General features: G+C 43.6%; 1 protein-coding gene across 3 annotated transcripts in view; it reads right to left on the minus strand.

The window, feature by feature from the left end:
* Nucleotides 1–13,102, minus strand: part of EPHX2 (epoxide hydrolase 2) — a 71,240-nt gene extending 58,138 nt beyond the window's left edge. The window contains exon 1 of one of the 3 annotated variants that reach the window (XM_026518947.4): nt 12,900–13,102. In XM_026518947.4, the coding sequence (XP_026374732.2) occupies nt 12,900–12,997 (98 nt within the window). In that variant the 5' untranslated portion in view covers nt 12,998–13,102. The remainder of the gene's footprint in view (nt 1–12,899) is intronic. The other 2 variants (XM_044391178.3, XM_057310192.1) reach the window with 2 other exon arrangements.
* Between the last annotated feature and the right edge of the window lie 489 nt (nt 13,103–13,591).

Below are 13,591 nucleotides of genomic sequence, written 5' to 3' on the forward strand. Positions count from 1 at the left end.
AATCTTTATAAAAAAAAAGAATCAATACACAATTCAACTCAACCATCTTGTATTGAGCACCTAAGGTGTGCAAGACGTTGTGCTGGGTGCTGTGATATAAAAGCAGGAATATGTGATTGTATTCTTAGGGAGCTCACAGGGGACAAGGGAGTCGACATATAAGCAAGTATCTATAACACACTGGATGAGCGGGATGGAAAGCAAAGGGAAAATTATTTTTTCTGCCTGGGAGAATGGGGGCTGATAGAAGAACAGGAGCTAAGGGCAGGATATAGCTATAGAGAAAGAAATACCAATGTATCTGTAAAACAAATCAGGCAGCAATAATTACAAAGAAAGCAATTTGAAATATGAAGATTGTTGGACTGGAAAACATGAATTCCAAATTTTAAGGGTGGCTAATAAAAGCAGTGAACAACGAAATGGCCATCACACAAAATGAAGTTAGTGAATCAAAGGACATGACACAGTTTTCAAGAACAAAGAGTAAAACGATGAAGCAACTGAAGTTAATGAGCAAAATGATAAGACCTAGGAAGGCCAGATTCCTTCAGTATACAAACAATAAGAATTCCAGAAGGACTGGGGCTCCTGGATGGCTCAGCTGATTGAGCATTGGACTCTTGATTTCCACTCAGGTCATGATCTTATGGGTCGTGGAATCTAGACCTGCATCAACGCTCCTTGCTCAGCGGAGAGTCTGAAATATTCCCTCTCTTGAAATATTCTCTCTCTCCCTCTGCCCCTCCCCACCACGTGTGAGTGTGTGTGTGTGTTGTGTGTTCCCCCACAACAGGCATATGTGGGGGAACTATGTCGATTCCTAGGATAAGACAGGGTAACAACCTTTTGGGTAGAAGAACAGATTATACACAAAAGAAAAACAATTCGGAGTGACATTAGTCTTCTATCGGCAACTTTAGATGTCAGAAGATTGTGGAACAAAACTCACTAGACACTGAAATAAAAAGAAATAATGGCCCCAAAATTCTATCCCCCATTTATTGTACATTTCTGAAGGCAACAGAAAGTCCCAGCATGTAAAACTAATGTTTACCATCACATACCTTTCCTGAAAAAAAAAAAAAATTCACGGAAGATTTCCAATCAACTTACAGATAGATCAAAATAAAAAGTTGAGAGCAGGACAAATGTGGTTTAAAAGAAATTGGACATGAAATTTTTTAAAATGCCACTCGCCATAGCATTAGAAAAAACATAAATAAATCTAATGAAAGAGGTTTAAGACCTCTATCTGGAGGCGCGCCTGGGTGGCACAGCAGTTAGGCGTCTGCCTTCGGCTCAGGGCGTGATCCCGGCGTTATGGGATCGAGCCCCACATCAGGCTCCTCCGCTATGAGCCTGCTTCTTCCTCTCCCACTCCCCCTGCTTGTGTTCCCTCTCTCGCTGGCTGTCTCTATCTCTGTCGAATAAATTAAAAAAATCTTTAAAAAAAAAAAAGACCTCTATCTGGAAAACTACAAAACTAAGAGAAATTAAAGACCTCAATAGATGGAGAGATCTATATCAAGTTCATGGATCGGGAGACTTAATATGGTTCTGGCAATAATTCTCACCAAACTGATATAAAGATTTAATTCATTCCAATCATAATCCCAGCAGATTTTGTGTATAAGTGTGAAAACTGACACATCGATTACAAAATTTATCTGGAAACTAAAGGACACAGAATAGCCAAACAAATCTTTAAGAATAAATATGAAAGATTTACATTACAAGATTTTAAAATTTATTATAAATTAAGACAATGTGGTATTATTGCACAGACATATACATCAACTTAGCAGAATAGGGAGTCCAGAAATAGACCTCTACCTATATGGTCATTTGATTTTTTCAACAAATGCACACTAAAATGTAATGTGGGAAAGATTTTTTTTCTATAAATGACATTAAAGAAACTGGATATCCATAGAGGGTGGGGACTTCACACCATATACAAAATTTGTTTTGAAGTGGATCATACACCTCAATGTGAAAGTTAAAACAATCTAGCTTCTAGAAGAAAGTGGGATATCTTCATGACCTTTAAGCAAGCAAATATTTCTTGAAAGGACATCAAAAGCAGGGGCACCTGTGTGGCTCAGTTAAGTGTCCGACTCTTTTTTTTTTTTTTTAAGATTTTATTTATTTATTTGACAGAGAGAGACAGCCAGCGAGAGAGGGAACACAAGCAGGGGGAGTGGGAGAGGAAGAAGCAGGCTCCCAGCGGAGGAGCCCGATGTGGGGCTCGATCCCAGAACGCCGGGATCACGCCCTGAGCCGAAGGCAGACGCTTAACCGCTGTGCCACCCAGGCGCCCCAAGTGTCCGACTCTTGATCTCAACTTAGGTCTTGGACTTGGGGTCATGGGTTCAAGCCCATTTAAAGAAAAAAAAAGACACAAAAAGCACTAACATAAAACAACAAAAAAGATAAGTTATCATTAAAATCAAGACTTTCTGTTCATCAAAAATAGCACTGAGAAAGTGAATGAGTAAGCCATATATATGGATATGCTTGCAATATATATATATGACAAAGGACTTGTATTAAGAATATACAAAGAACTAATTATCAGTAAGAGAAAGACGACCCAACTGAAAAATGGGCAAACAACTTGAACAAGAATTTCACTCAAGAGAATTGTCAAATGGCCTATAAGATATGAAAAGAAGCCCAAGATCATTATTCATCAGGGAATACAACTTAAAACCACAATGAGATGGCACTATATACCCACCAGAATCCCTACATTTAAACACCATGACAATGTCAAGAACTAAAGACCATGTGGAGAAAGTGGACCTCTCTTCTCCTCCCAGTAGGAGTGTAACTTGATACCAGTTTAGAAAATGGCAATCTCTATTAAGCACCTTTATATTGACATGGGGCGCATACCTTCACGTAATAAAGTTATAAGCACACACACCTTTACGCAACGATTAAGATACCATCAAAAAATGCAAAAATGAAAGGAGTGGGGATCATATCAGGACAACACACTGAGCATGTTATCTACTTCTCTCTCTGCCTAAAATCACACTGAGATTATACAAAAGATATCCTTAAAAGATTTAAAAAGAAAAACAACTCCAATAGTTCAGAAAACCAAGAAAATGTAAATTATTGGACTACAAAGTAATGAGAAAATCTTGGAAGACAGATGTACCCTGGAACATATTTTAAAAAAGAGAGAAAGGAGGAAAACAAGAGCCCAAACATGGGAAAAGAAGTCCACTGTTGTTCTTCCCCCACTAAGGCCCAGAGCAGGTTCAAAGTCACTTCAGTAAACTCCCCGAGTAGAAAGTGGACTTGGGGGTTCCTGACAGCTGAGCTGGTCTCTCCCCTTCCTTCTACCATTTCATTTATTCATTAGCAAATATTCATTGAGCGCCTTCTATGTCCCAGGCACTGTTGTAGGCAATGTGGAGGAAGGACTGAACAAAACTCTGTCTTTCAGGAGCTCACATTCTAGTAGGGGGATGTGGGGGAGAAAGAGAATAAACTGTTATTTATATAGTATTTTAGTGAGAAATTCTGAGAAAACCTAATCTGTAAAGGAGACAGTGTTCTAGTTATTACTGCTACATAAAATGTCAACCCAACATCTGTGGCTTAAAACAACCACAGTCATTTTATTATCTCTCAAAGTTTCTGTGGGTCAGGCATTAGAGAAGGGCTCAGCTGGGTGGTTCTGGCTCGGGATCTCTCCTGTGTCTGCAATCAGATGGCAGCTAGAACTGGAAGGGGGAAGGGGAGAGCTGAAGCAGCTGGGGGATGACCAGGTGTGTCTCTCTCCAAGTAGTCTCAGGGCCTCTCCATATGGTCTTTCCAGGTCAGTCAGCATTAAAAAGAAAACCACAGGCTCAAAATGGAGTCACTTATGTTATGGCCCCACATCAGTAAGACTTCATACTTTAACAGCAGTTTCAACGCAGTTGCCCCCACCATGTAATCTTTTATGGGGCAAACTGTAACTTCCTGGCCAACACTATGAAGAAAGACCCTGATAGACCACTTCCATTCCCCTTAGGGGGGTGACCTTGTCTAAAACAATGCATTCCTTGCTAATAAAGTCCCTTTTCCTCCCCCCCTTACCTTTGAAAACCTATTTTGGAGAGCTCCTTGGAGCTCCCTCTACTTAGTAGGTGGGATGCTGCCTGATTTGTGAATCATTTAATAAAGCCTATTAGATCTTCAAATTTACTTGGTTGAATTTAGGGGTTTTCATGAGCACTAGCTGGGGACTCCTCCCAGAAAGGAAGTCTCAGGGCAGTCAGACAGCTTATCCAATGGCTGAAGGCTTCTTTTAAGAGTGATATTCGGGGAGCAAAGAGAAAGTTGCAACACATTTATAACCTAAACTCAAAAGTCACAGGGCAGGGCATCACTTCTGCCATATTCCGTTGGTCATAAAAGTCCACCCCACTTCCAGCAGAGGGAGTGAAGAGCTCACTCACCTCAGTGGGAAGTGTCAAAATCACAGGTAAAAAATGCACATGCGATGGGAGATACTGCTGCAGCTGTCTTTAGAAAACATAATGTTATAAGTAGAAAGTCATCTCTCTTAATTAACAACTAAAATACAATTATTCCAATCCCTTTATTTTTTATTTTTTTAACATTTATTGATTTATTTTTTATAATTTTTTATTATATTATGTTAGTCACCATACAGTACATCCCTAGTTTTTGACGTAAAGTTCCATGATTCATTACTTGCGTATAACACCCAGTGCACCATGCAATACGTGCCCTCCTTACTACCCATCACCGGTCTATCCCATTCCCCCACCCCCTCCCCTCTGAAGCCCTCAGTTTGTTTCTCAGAGTCCATAGTCTCTCATGCTTCATTCCCCCTTCTGCTTATCCCCCCTTTCTTCTTCCCTTTCTTCTCCTACCGATCTTCCTACTTCTTATGTTCCATAAATGAGTGAAACCATATGATAATTGCCTTTCTCTGCCTGACTTATTTTGCTTAGCATTATCTCCTCCAGGCCCGTCCATGTTGCAGCAAATGTTGAGAACTCGTTCTTTTTGATAGCTGAGTAATATTCATTGCATATATGGACCACATCTTCTTAATCTAGTCATCTGTTGAAAGGCATCTCGGCTCCTTCCACGATTTAGCTATTGTGGACAATGCTGCTGTGAACATTAGGGTGCATTTGGCCCTTCTCTTCACTACATCTATATCTTTGGGGTAAATACCCAGTAGTGCAATTGCTGGATCATAGGGTAGCTCAGTTTTAACTTTTTAAGGGACCTCCACACTGTTTTCCAAAGTGGCTGTACCAACTTGTATTCCCTCTTACATTGTTGGTGGGAATCCAATCCCTTTATTTTTAAAGATGGGACCCAGACAGCTTAACTGGCTAGCCTGAAGTCACACGGCTAGTGGTGGAGAGAGGCCATTTACATCATGGCTCCCATTCCAGGTTTAAATATTCTACTGCATGGAGACTATAGAAGACTCAGAGCCCTATGAGTATACTTAAATACAATTTAAATTTAAAATTCTGATTCCCATTTTTAAAAAGATTTTATTTATTTGAGGGAGAGAGAGAGAGAGTGCGCACAAGCGGGGCGGGGGGGGGGGGGGAGAGGGATAGGGAGAAGCAGACTTCCTGCTGAGCAGGGAGTCCGATCCCAGGACCCCGGGATCATGATCTGAGCCGAAGGCAGACGCTTAACCAACTGAGCCACCCAGGCACGCCTGACTGATTCCCGTTTTTAATAACATTGGAAATTCAGCAATCATCTTTTTTGTTTTATTAAAATACACCTAATATAAAACTGACCGTTGTAACCATATTTAAGCACACAGGTCAGCGCCATTATGTAGGTTCCCACTGTTGTGCCACCACCACAACCATCCATCTCCAGACCCTGCTCATCTTCCCATCTTTGCAAAACTCTGTGCTCGTTAAACAATAATTCCCCATCTCCCTTCCTGGCAATCATTTTAAACCAGATTATATATCACGTATGTTGTCACCTCCTCAATCTTCCACAAAATATTAACTATATCTGAAATTTACTCTTACACCATTAACTACTAGAATCTTCGTTAGTGGTTTTTACACAATGGAACCCTTGAAACCTACCACTCGGTCTAGAATTCATTTGCTGTCCTCCAAAGGGATTCTTCGCCACATGTTGAAAACACACATTCATAGCTAATAATCTACAAGGCAGAGCAGCTAGAAGCAGACGTGATGGAAACATGATAAATTGGAGTGCAAGTAATCTACCTGCCTGGGGAAAGTTCTGCTGTGAGTGAGCACAAGGATAGCTACGCTGACCTGGGCATGGCAGTGCAGGGCGGAATACTGTTTCCTACCCAACCACCCACAGCAGGTGGGTGTACTGCAGTCAAGTTCTGACACTAACTACCTCGAGTTTGCACAGACCCCACAGGTTGAGGGCAAGGCCTCCACAGAATGAGCTCACTTCAGACACCAGCCACAAGTCTCAGGGGGTCTCCAGTCCACCCATACTTCTGACCCACTGGATACAAATTTGGAAGGTCCCACAACCCTCCAGGTCTGGTAATTCACTAGAACAACTCAAAGAAGTCAGAAAAGTGCTATACTTCCTATGATTACAGTTTCATTTTATTTTTTTTTTTAAGATTTTACTTTTAAGTAATCTCCACACCCAATGTGGGGTTTGAACTCACAACCCCAAGATCAAGAGTTGCACACTTTACCGACTGAGCCAGCCAGGCGCCCCTACAGTTTTATTTCAAAGTATACACATAAGACAAGGGGGCATGCAGAACACTTGTGCCCTCTTCCCATGAAATCAGAGCATGTCACCCTCCAGGCAAATTAGTGTTCACTAAATAGGAAGCTCCAATGAGCTTTTATTAGGGTTTATTAGGGTTTCATTATGTGGGCATGGTTCATTAAATCATTGGCTATCTGATCCAACTCAGTTCTCAGCTTCCTCCCTAGAGGCCTGCCTGGCCCCAAGTCCCAACCCTCTAATCACTCAGTTGGCCTTGCTGGTGACCAGTCCCAATCACGAAGATTTTAAGTGTCCCCATGAGTCATCTCACTGCCTAACAATGGCATTCCTCTCCCTCAGGAAATCCCAAAGGGTCTTTAGAAGCTCTGTGTTAGGGACGCCTGGGTGGCTCAGTCATTAAGCGTCTGCTTTTGGCTCAGGTCATGATCCCAGCGTCCTGGGATTGAGCCCCATGGCTACTTAGCAGGGAGCCTGTTTCTTCTTCTCCAGTTCCCCCCGCTTGTGTTCCTGCTGTCTCTCTCTGTCAAATAAATAAAGTCTTGGAAATAAAAAAAAAAAAAAGCAGCAGCTCTGTGCTAGAACAAATATCAGACAAATTCTTCATTACACAAAATATAAAGATACCAATAATTACACATGCTGACAGAAAAGGTTGTGTTAACAAAATAAATTACTATCTATGCACATTAAAAAAATCATAGGTAATCGTAAATAAACTAGAAACAAAATGTACCCATAAGAAGACAAGAAATGTTTCCCCAAGAGAAAACTGGAGAAAAAGAAAACTTGATCAACACAACTATAGACAGGAAGATGAAGAGGAATAAAAGGGGCACCAGCGTGGCTTAGCCGGTTAGGCGTCTGCCTTCAGCTCAGGTCATGATCCCGGGTCCCGGGATCGAGTCCCACGTCGGGCTCCCTGCTCAGCGGGGAGCCTGTTTCTCCCTCTCCCTCTGCCCCTCCTCCCTGGTCTTGCCTTCCACCTAAATAAATAAATAAAATCTTTTTTTAAAAAAGAAGAGGAATAAAAGAAGGAATAGCAGAAGAGATGGTAAGTAGAAAACACAAAACATGATGGTAAGAATCAACAGTCCCAAGAAATCAAGAAGAAAGTGACGCACAACCCAGTACAAACCAGGCACTACCAAGTTGTGGAATACCGCAGATTGGTTAAAAAAGGAAAGGTAGATACATAAACGATCCCAGGAAGATGTCCACTTGTTAAGTGAAGTAAAATAATTAAAATTAAGTAAATTAAGTAAAAGAAAAAAGTAAGACCTAGAACAGCATGTGTACTCTGATCCAATGGTTTTTTTTGAAACCCATCTATCTTCCAAGCAACCTACCTACCAAACTGCGCATAAACTTGCCGGCGAATTCATACAAGCAAGGGACACACTGACAATCCCTTATCTGAGGCCTCAGAACCAGATGAGTTTCAAAAGTCAGGCTTGTCCAGACCGTAAAGGTAAAGGTGAAACGGGGGGCTACACCTCTAGGGGGGTGTGGGGCAGCCCTCTTAAACAGACTCATTCGTATTTCTGTTGGGAAATGGTGACTACTCACAGCAGTGGGACAAAGATGATAAATAGCCCCATGCTTGTTCAGATCACGTTTACTACCCAAACGAGGTCAAGTCAGATTTTGTGGTCAAATGAAGTCAGGTCAGGTTTTGCTATAAAGAATTATGGGTGGAAAAAACCAAAACATACCCCTTGGTTTTGGAATAAATGAACTATGTATCAACCATGATTTATGTGGGGTGGGGAGAGGAACAAGGAAGGGTAAAGAGGGACTGACATTCCCGTTCCACATTGTTCTATTAGTTTGAATATTTTCATAGTAAGAATGTATTAGTGTATTAGTTGTGGAATTAAAAACCATGTGTTAAAAAAAAAAAAGATGGCTTCAGAGATGACATAAAATCCCAGAGCTGGTAAATAAGAGGCAAAAAGCCACTACAAATCTGGGAACTGCCCCAGGAGCTCCTGGAAGCAGTCAGTAAATACTTTGTGAAATAGTACACAGGATACGGATAACAAGTCCTGATTCTCGGCTACCCTTTTCTGTATTTGCTGACCACTTGTTTGTCTTGCTAAAAAAAACATTTACTGAGCATTGCATAGGACAAGCACCTGAGGTTCTAGAACCACAGTTTTGATACAACTGATGTTCTGCCTATCTCTGTTGTATGGGGTCCAGTGGCCCTGGGCAGACCCTCCACAGTGTGGCTACAGCCGTCTACACGTCAGATCCAGACCTCAGGGAACCATCCCAGCTCCTCTAGATCATGTCAGCCTCAGTCATAAGGTGACTCCCATCTCCAGCACCCTAACCCTCAGAGGACTCCGGGCTGGATGGCCACCGCCGAGAGAGTGGAGTTTCCCCTTCCCTCCTTCCATGGTACGGGGCCGGAAGAAGCTCCATCTTCCTGTTCCATGCCAGGGAACTCAACAGTCTCTCCACGTCTGGAGATCACGATGGCTGCCCAGGCCCCCATGAGGTGCTGGTCTCCACATCAGGTCCTCCATCAGGTCCTCGGGCAGGTTCTTCACCTTCATGTCGCCCTACAGCACAGGCCCAACCAACTCCCCCTGACTTCTCTCTCACAACTCCCCTCCTCTGTGCCCACACTGGAATATTCAGTGTTCTAGTGCACGCTCCATGCTTTCCACCCCCCACCCTTGGCTCATGCTGCTCCCTTCACCTGGAATGTTCTCCCTTCACATCTCTTTCTACCAATCTCTTAGCAAGCTTCTCAGGCTCTGCCTCCATGAAAGCTTTTCTGGTTCTCCCACTCAGACCTCATCTCTCCCTCCCTGGAGCCACCTAAGAACTTTGGTCCTTTTATGTCACTGCCTTCATCTTGAACTCTGGCTATCTGTGGATACCTGACTTCACATACCAGATGCCAAGCATGGTGAAAATGCACCGGGCAAGGCAGGCCCTCCAGGCTTACCTTCTGAACCAACGCCTTCAGGGTGGTCCACAGACTCCATAGGCTAACAAGGTCAAGGTCTTGGGCTCTGACCTCCTGGTAACAGCTAGCTTTGCTATGACTCGTTTTACAGCTGCTGGGAACAATCCTAACCATGGCCCTGGAGGTGTGAGTCTGTGCAACACTAGATAAACAGTGCCCGATGCATCACTTTGCATATGCACGAGACTTTTATAAAGAAAGAAATATGCTGGAATACAGCTGCCCATCCACCTTACGTGTTACCTAATTTAACCCTCACAAAAATGTCTAGGGAAAGGCATTTTCCTATTTTAAAGCTAAGATTAAGGTTTTAGATGAGTTGGCTAAGACTGAAAGAGATTAAGCAAGGTTACCCAGCAGTCAGTGTTAGAACTGAGATTTTTAATCTGGGTCTGACTCAGAGACCAGTGCTCTTTTAATTACCCCACATTTGCAAAACGTGTATACTTGTGACTTTTATTCTTATAAGTCATGTTCACCCTCACATTGATGAGGTCACAGGCACAAATATACCTCACAGCTTATGAGAGTAAGCTCTTTTCATGTCCTCAAAAAAAATCAAATTTATGAGTCAAAAGGAAGTAAAACAACACTATGGTTAAAAGGGATTCTAGAAAAGCTCACTGGTCGTTCCTCAGCTTCTCCCTTCTGCAAATGATCTGAATTGGACAAGCCTGGATTGAGGGTGGGCCTCCATTTTCAATACTTCTCTGAAATCTTGATTACCTGGGATGTGATTATTCTGACTGTGGACTTTGTAGGCACCTTATTTGAGTTTTATGATAATAAATAATTATTGATACACTTACTATTGGTGTTGACATATTGATATCAATTTACTACTGATATACTTACTGATGTATTTACTCACCCCCTAAAGATTGATATTTTTCCTAGAACAATAGCCAAGGGAGGTGGGAAGTCTCGATGAACCAGAGAGGAAAGAATCTAAACTGGGAGTCAAAAAAGCTGGTTTCATAGCTCCCCATGACTAACTACTATGCCTTCAAGTTAATCCCCGCTAAACTTCAGTTTCCATATCTGTAAAAGTTACGGGTGGCTCTAGATTCTATGACCCCTTTTGGCTTGACCTGCTTGCAGACACCAGTCTTTTATAATATACAGTATAATAGCTTTTTGGAAAGCCTCTTGGCCTTTGGTATCACAAGAATTCTAGAGTGGGGGCACGTTTTGTATTGGTTTGATATGATTTCAAATCCACTTGTTTTTGATAAAGGCAAAAAAAGTGAAGTTGTTAGAAGTTGTTTTGCTGGAAGAGTGAGGTAAGCTCTAACAGCATATCAACATCCGCTCATTTGTCCCTTTGCCCTTGATATTCAGTAGCTCAATTGCCTAGGGCCTCGCTGGGTGTCTATCAGCAAAAACATGAAGAAGCAATACCGAGAGTTTGAGAGGACTATCCAATGGGTCAGGGGACTTGGCCCATTAAAACAGCTCTCTGAAGCCCTTGGGGCAATGAGCTTTTGCTTCCGTGAAGGCGATTCGACTCTTCCCGGAGCAGCCACCAGCTGGGGAATGAACTCCTCTTGCCCACCAAGGCTGGCGCCGTCGTTCCCTAGCAACATACGCTGGCAATGCGGGACTCTTACTTTTGCAACAACAAGCTGGAGGGCAGCTCTCAATTGGCTAAGCCACCTCCCCCAAATAAAAGTACACTTTAGGAGTACCTGGGTGGCTCAGCTGGTCAAGCATCTCCCTTCAGCTCAGGTCATGATCTCAGGGTCCTGGGATCCAACCCCAGTCAGGTTCCCTGCTCAGCGGGGAGTCTGCTTCTCCCTGTCCCACTGCCCCTCCCCGCCCCCAGCTCGTGCTCTCTCTTACTCTTTTTCAAACAAACAAACAAATAAATAAAATCTTTAAAAAAAAAAGTGAAAGTACACCTCAAATAAATTTGGGTTTTATTTCTTTCATATTCCCTTGACTGGAACAATAATGGGATTAATCTATCACTGTTGGGGAGAATGTTGTACACTGGTGTATGAAGGGGCATTATCCTGTATGTTACTGGTTTGTGACATACCCGCAGTGAACCTGGGTTAAAGAAATTGCTGCCAAAAGAAACACAATGTCTGAGCATTAATTTGCCTTGAAACAAAACGGTACACAACTCTCAAAGCTTCCACCCTGCTCCTTATTCTTGCCAATAGTTTAGAATTTAGTCTTCTTTGGGTGTTGCTAGGATGATCTGTCCTTCTTAATTTTTTTAAAGATTTTTTAAATTTATTTGTTAGAGAGAGAAAGAGGGAGAGATTGAGAGTGCACAAGTGGGGGGAGGGGCAGAGGCAGAGGGAGAAGCAGACTCCGGGCTGAGCAGGGAGCTTCACTCGGGGCTTGATCCCAGGACCTGAGCCAATGGAAGGCAGACGCTTAACCATCTGAGACCCCGGGGCGCCCCCTTCTTAACTTTATAAACAAATATGCTTTCCTTCCTTCTGACTATAGGAGAAACATATGTTCATAAGCAGATAAAAGGAAAATGCAAAAAAGAAAAATGAAGAAAATCATTCATAATCCCATCTGGGATTAATAATCCCAAACTATTTTGGGATATTTCTTCCATACATTTTTCTACATGTAGCTTTTTCCCCCCATAATTGAAACCATGTTGTATAAACTTTTTTTTTTACATTCTGGTGGGTTCGTTTTTTTCAATTATCATTAACAGGTTTTTTCTGATCTGAAATCTCGTTCTGAACGTCCTGTTCCCTGGTTTACTGGTGACGCTTCCTAGTTCATTGATTAGGCTTTGGAGCTGTTTCTCTAGTTTGCTATGATGGTAAGTAAACCCGCAACGCACTTTTTCTCAACTTCAGCGCGGCTTTGAGACTCATTCCATTACGCAGAATTAGGGGGCAGCAGTTCGCGCCACGAGCAATTCCTCTCACTTTAGGCGAAGAATCCAATATAAAGGGCAATTTTGGAGTCTTGAGAGAGATTTAATTACTTAGCATTTAGAAAGACAATAGGTCTAGTGGCGTACACGGGTATTTTTAGCGCCGGGTAATTGTTTCAACCTTTGCAGGGCTCTCGCCCTACAGCAATGTGAAACCAGGGCTGGAAGTGCCCAGAGGCAGTTCTCAGCGGGGGGCCAGCCCCCTGCCGCGCCGACTCTCCAGCTCCCGCCCGGCGCCGGCCCCCTTACCTGGGCAGCGCCAACTCCTCGGTGCGGTCCAACGCGCCGGCCACCGAGGGCACCGCCAGGACCCCGTCCAGGTCGAACACGGCCGCACGCAGCGCCATGGCTGCCCACCGAGGCACAAAGCTCCCGGAGCTGCACGGAGGCCCGGAGCTGGATTGGAGCGGCTGGCCGCCCGGCCTCCCCACGCACTGGTCCTCCCGGGCCCCGCCCCCGCCCCGCCCCGCCCCGCCCCTTGCCCTGTGCCTCCAGGCGGGGCGACCCACCCGGTAAACCCGAGCTCTAGCTCCACCGCCTCCGAGATCGAGTCCCCGGGTAGAGTCCCCGGCTGGTTGAGCGCTACACACGAATTTGTGAGGCTTTCACTGGTCCGGGGGCAGGCCTCAGAGAAGGGAAGTCTGAGAAGGAGCCAGGGGCCTTGTGTGTGTGTGGCCAAAAGCATCATTCAATATTTGGATTCTTCGATGTTCCTTTCGGATGGCAAAGCCACTAAACTAAGAGCTTTGTTTCCCCTCGTTTGGGTGCATATAGTTAACAGATCCCTCACTACCCTGACCACGCTCTCCGTGTCACACCCTTATGCGTCATGGCAAAATGTGTTTCAAGAATAAAGTATGCTCCAGATACCCTGTGCCAACTCAGAATACATCTCTTCCAATCTTTTGTTGGAATGAGGCTTAGAAGTAAAATTGGAGTAC

This window comes from Ursus arctos, unplaced genomic scaffold (genome assembly GCF_023065955.2).
Source record: "Ursus arctos isolate Adak ecotype North America unplaced genomic scaffold, UrsArc2.0 scaffold_11, whole genome shotgun sequence".
In the NCBI taxonomy this organism is placed as follows: Eukaryota; Metazoa; Chordata; class Mammalia; order Carnivora; family Ursidae; genus Ursus; species Ursus arctos.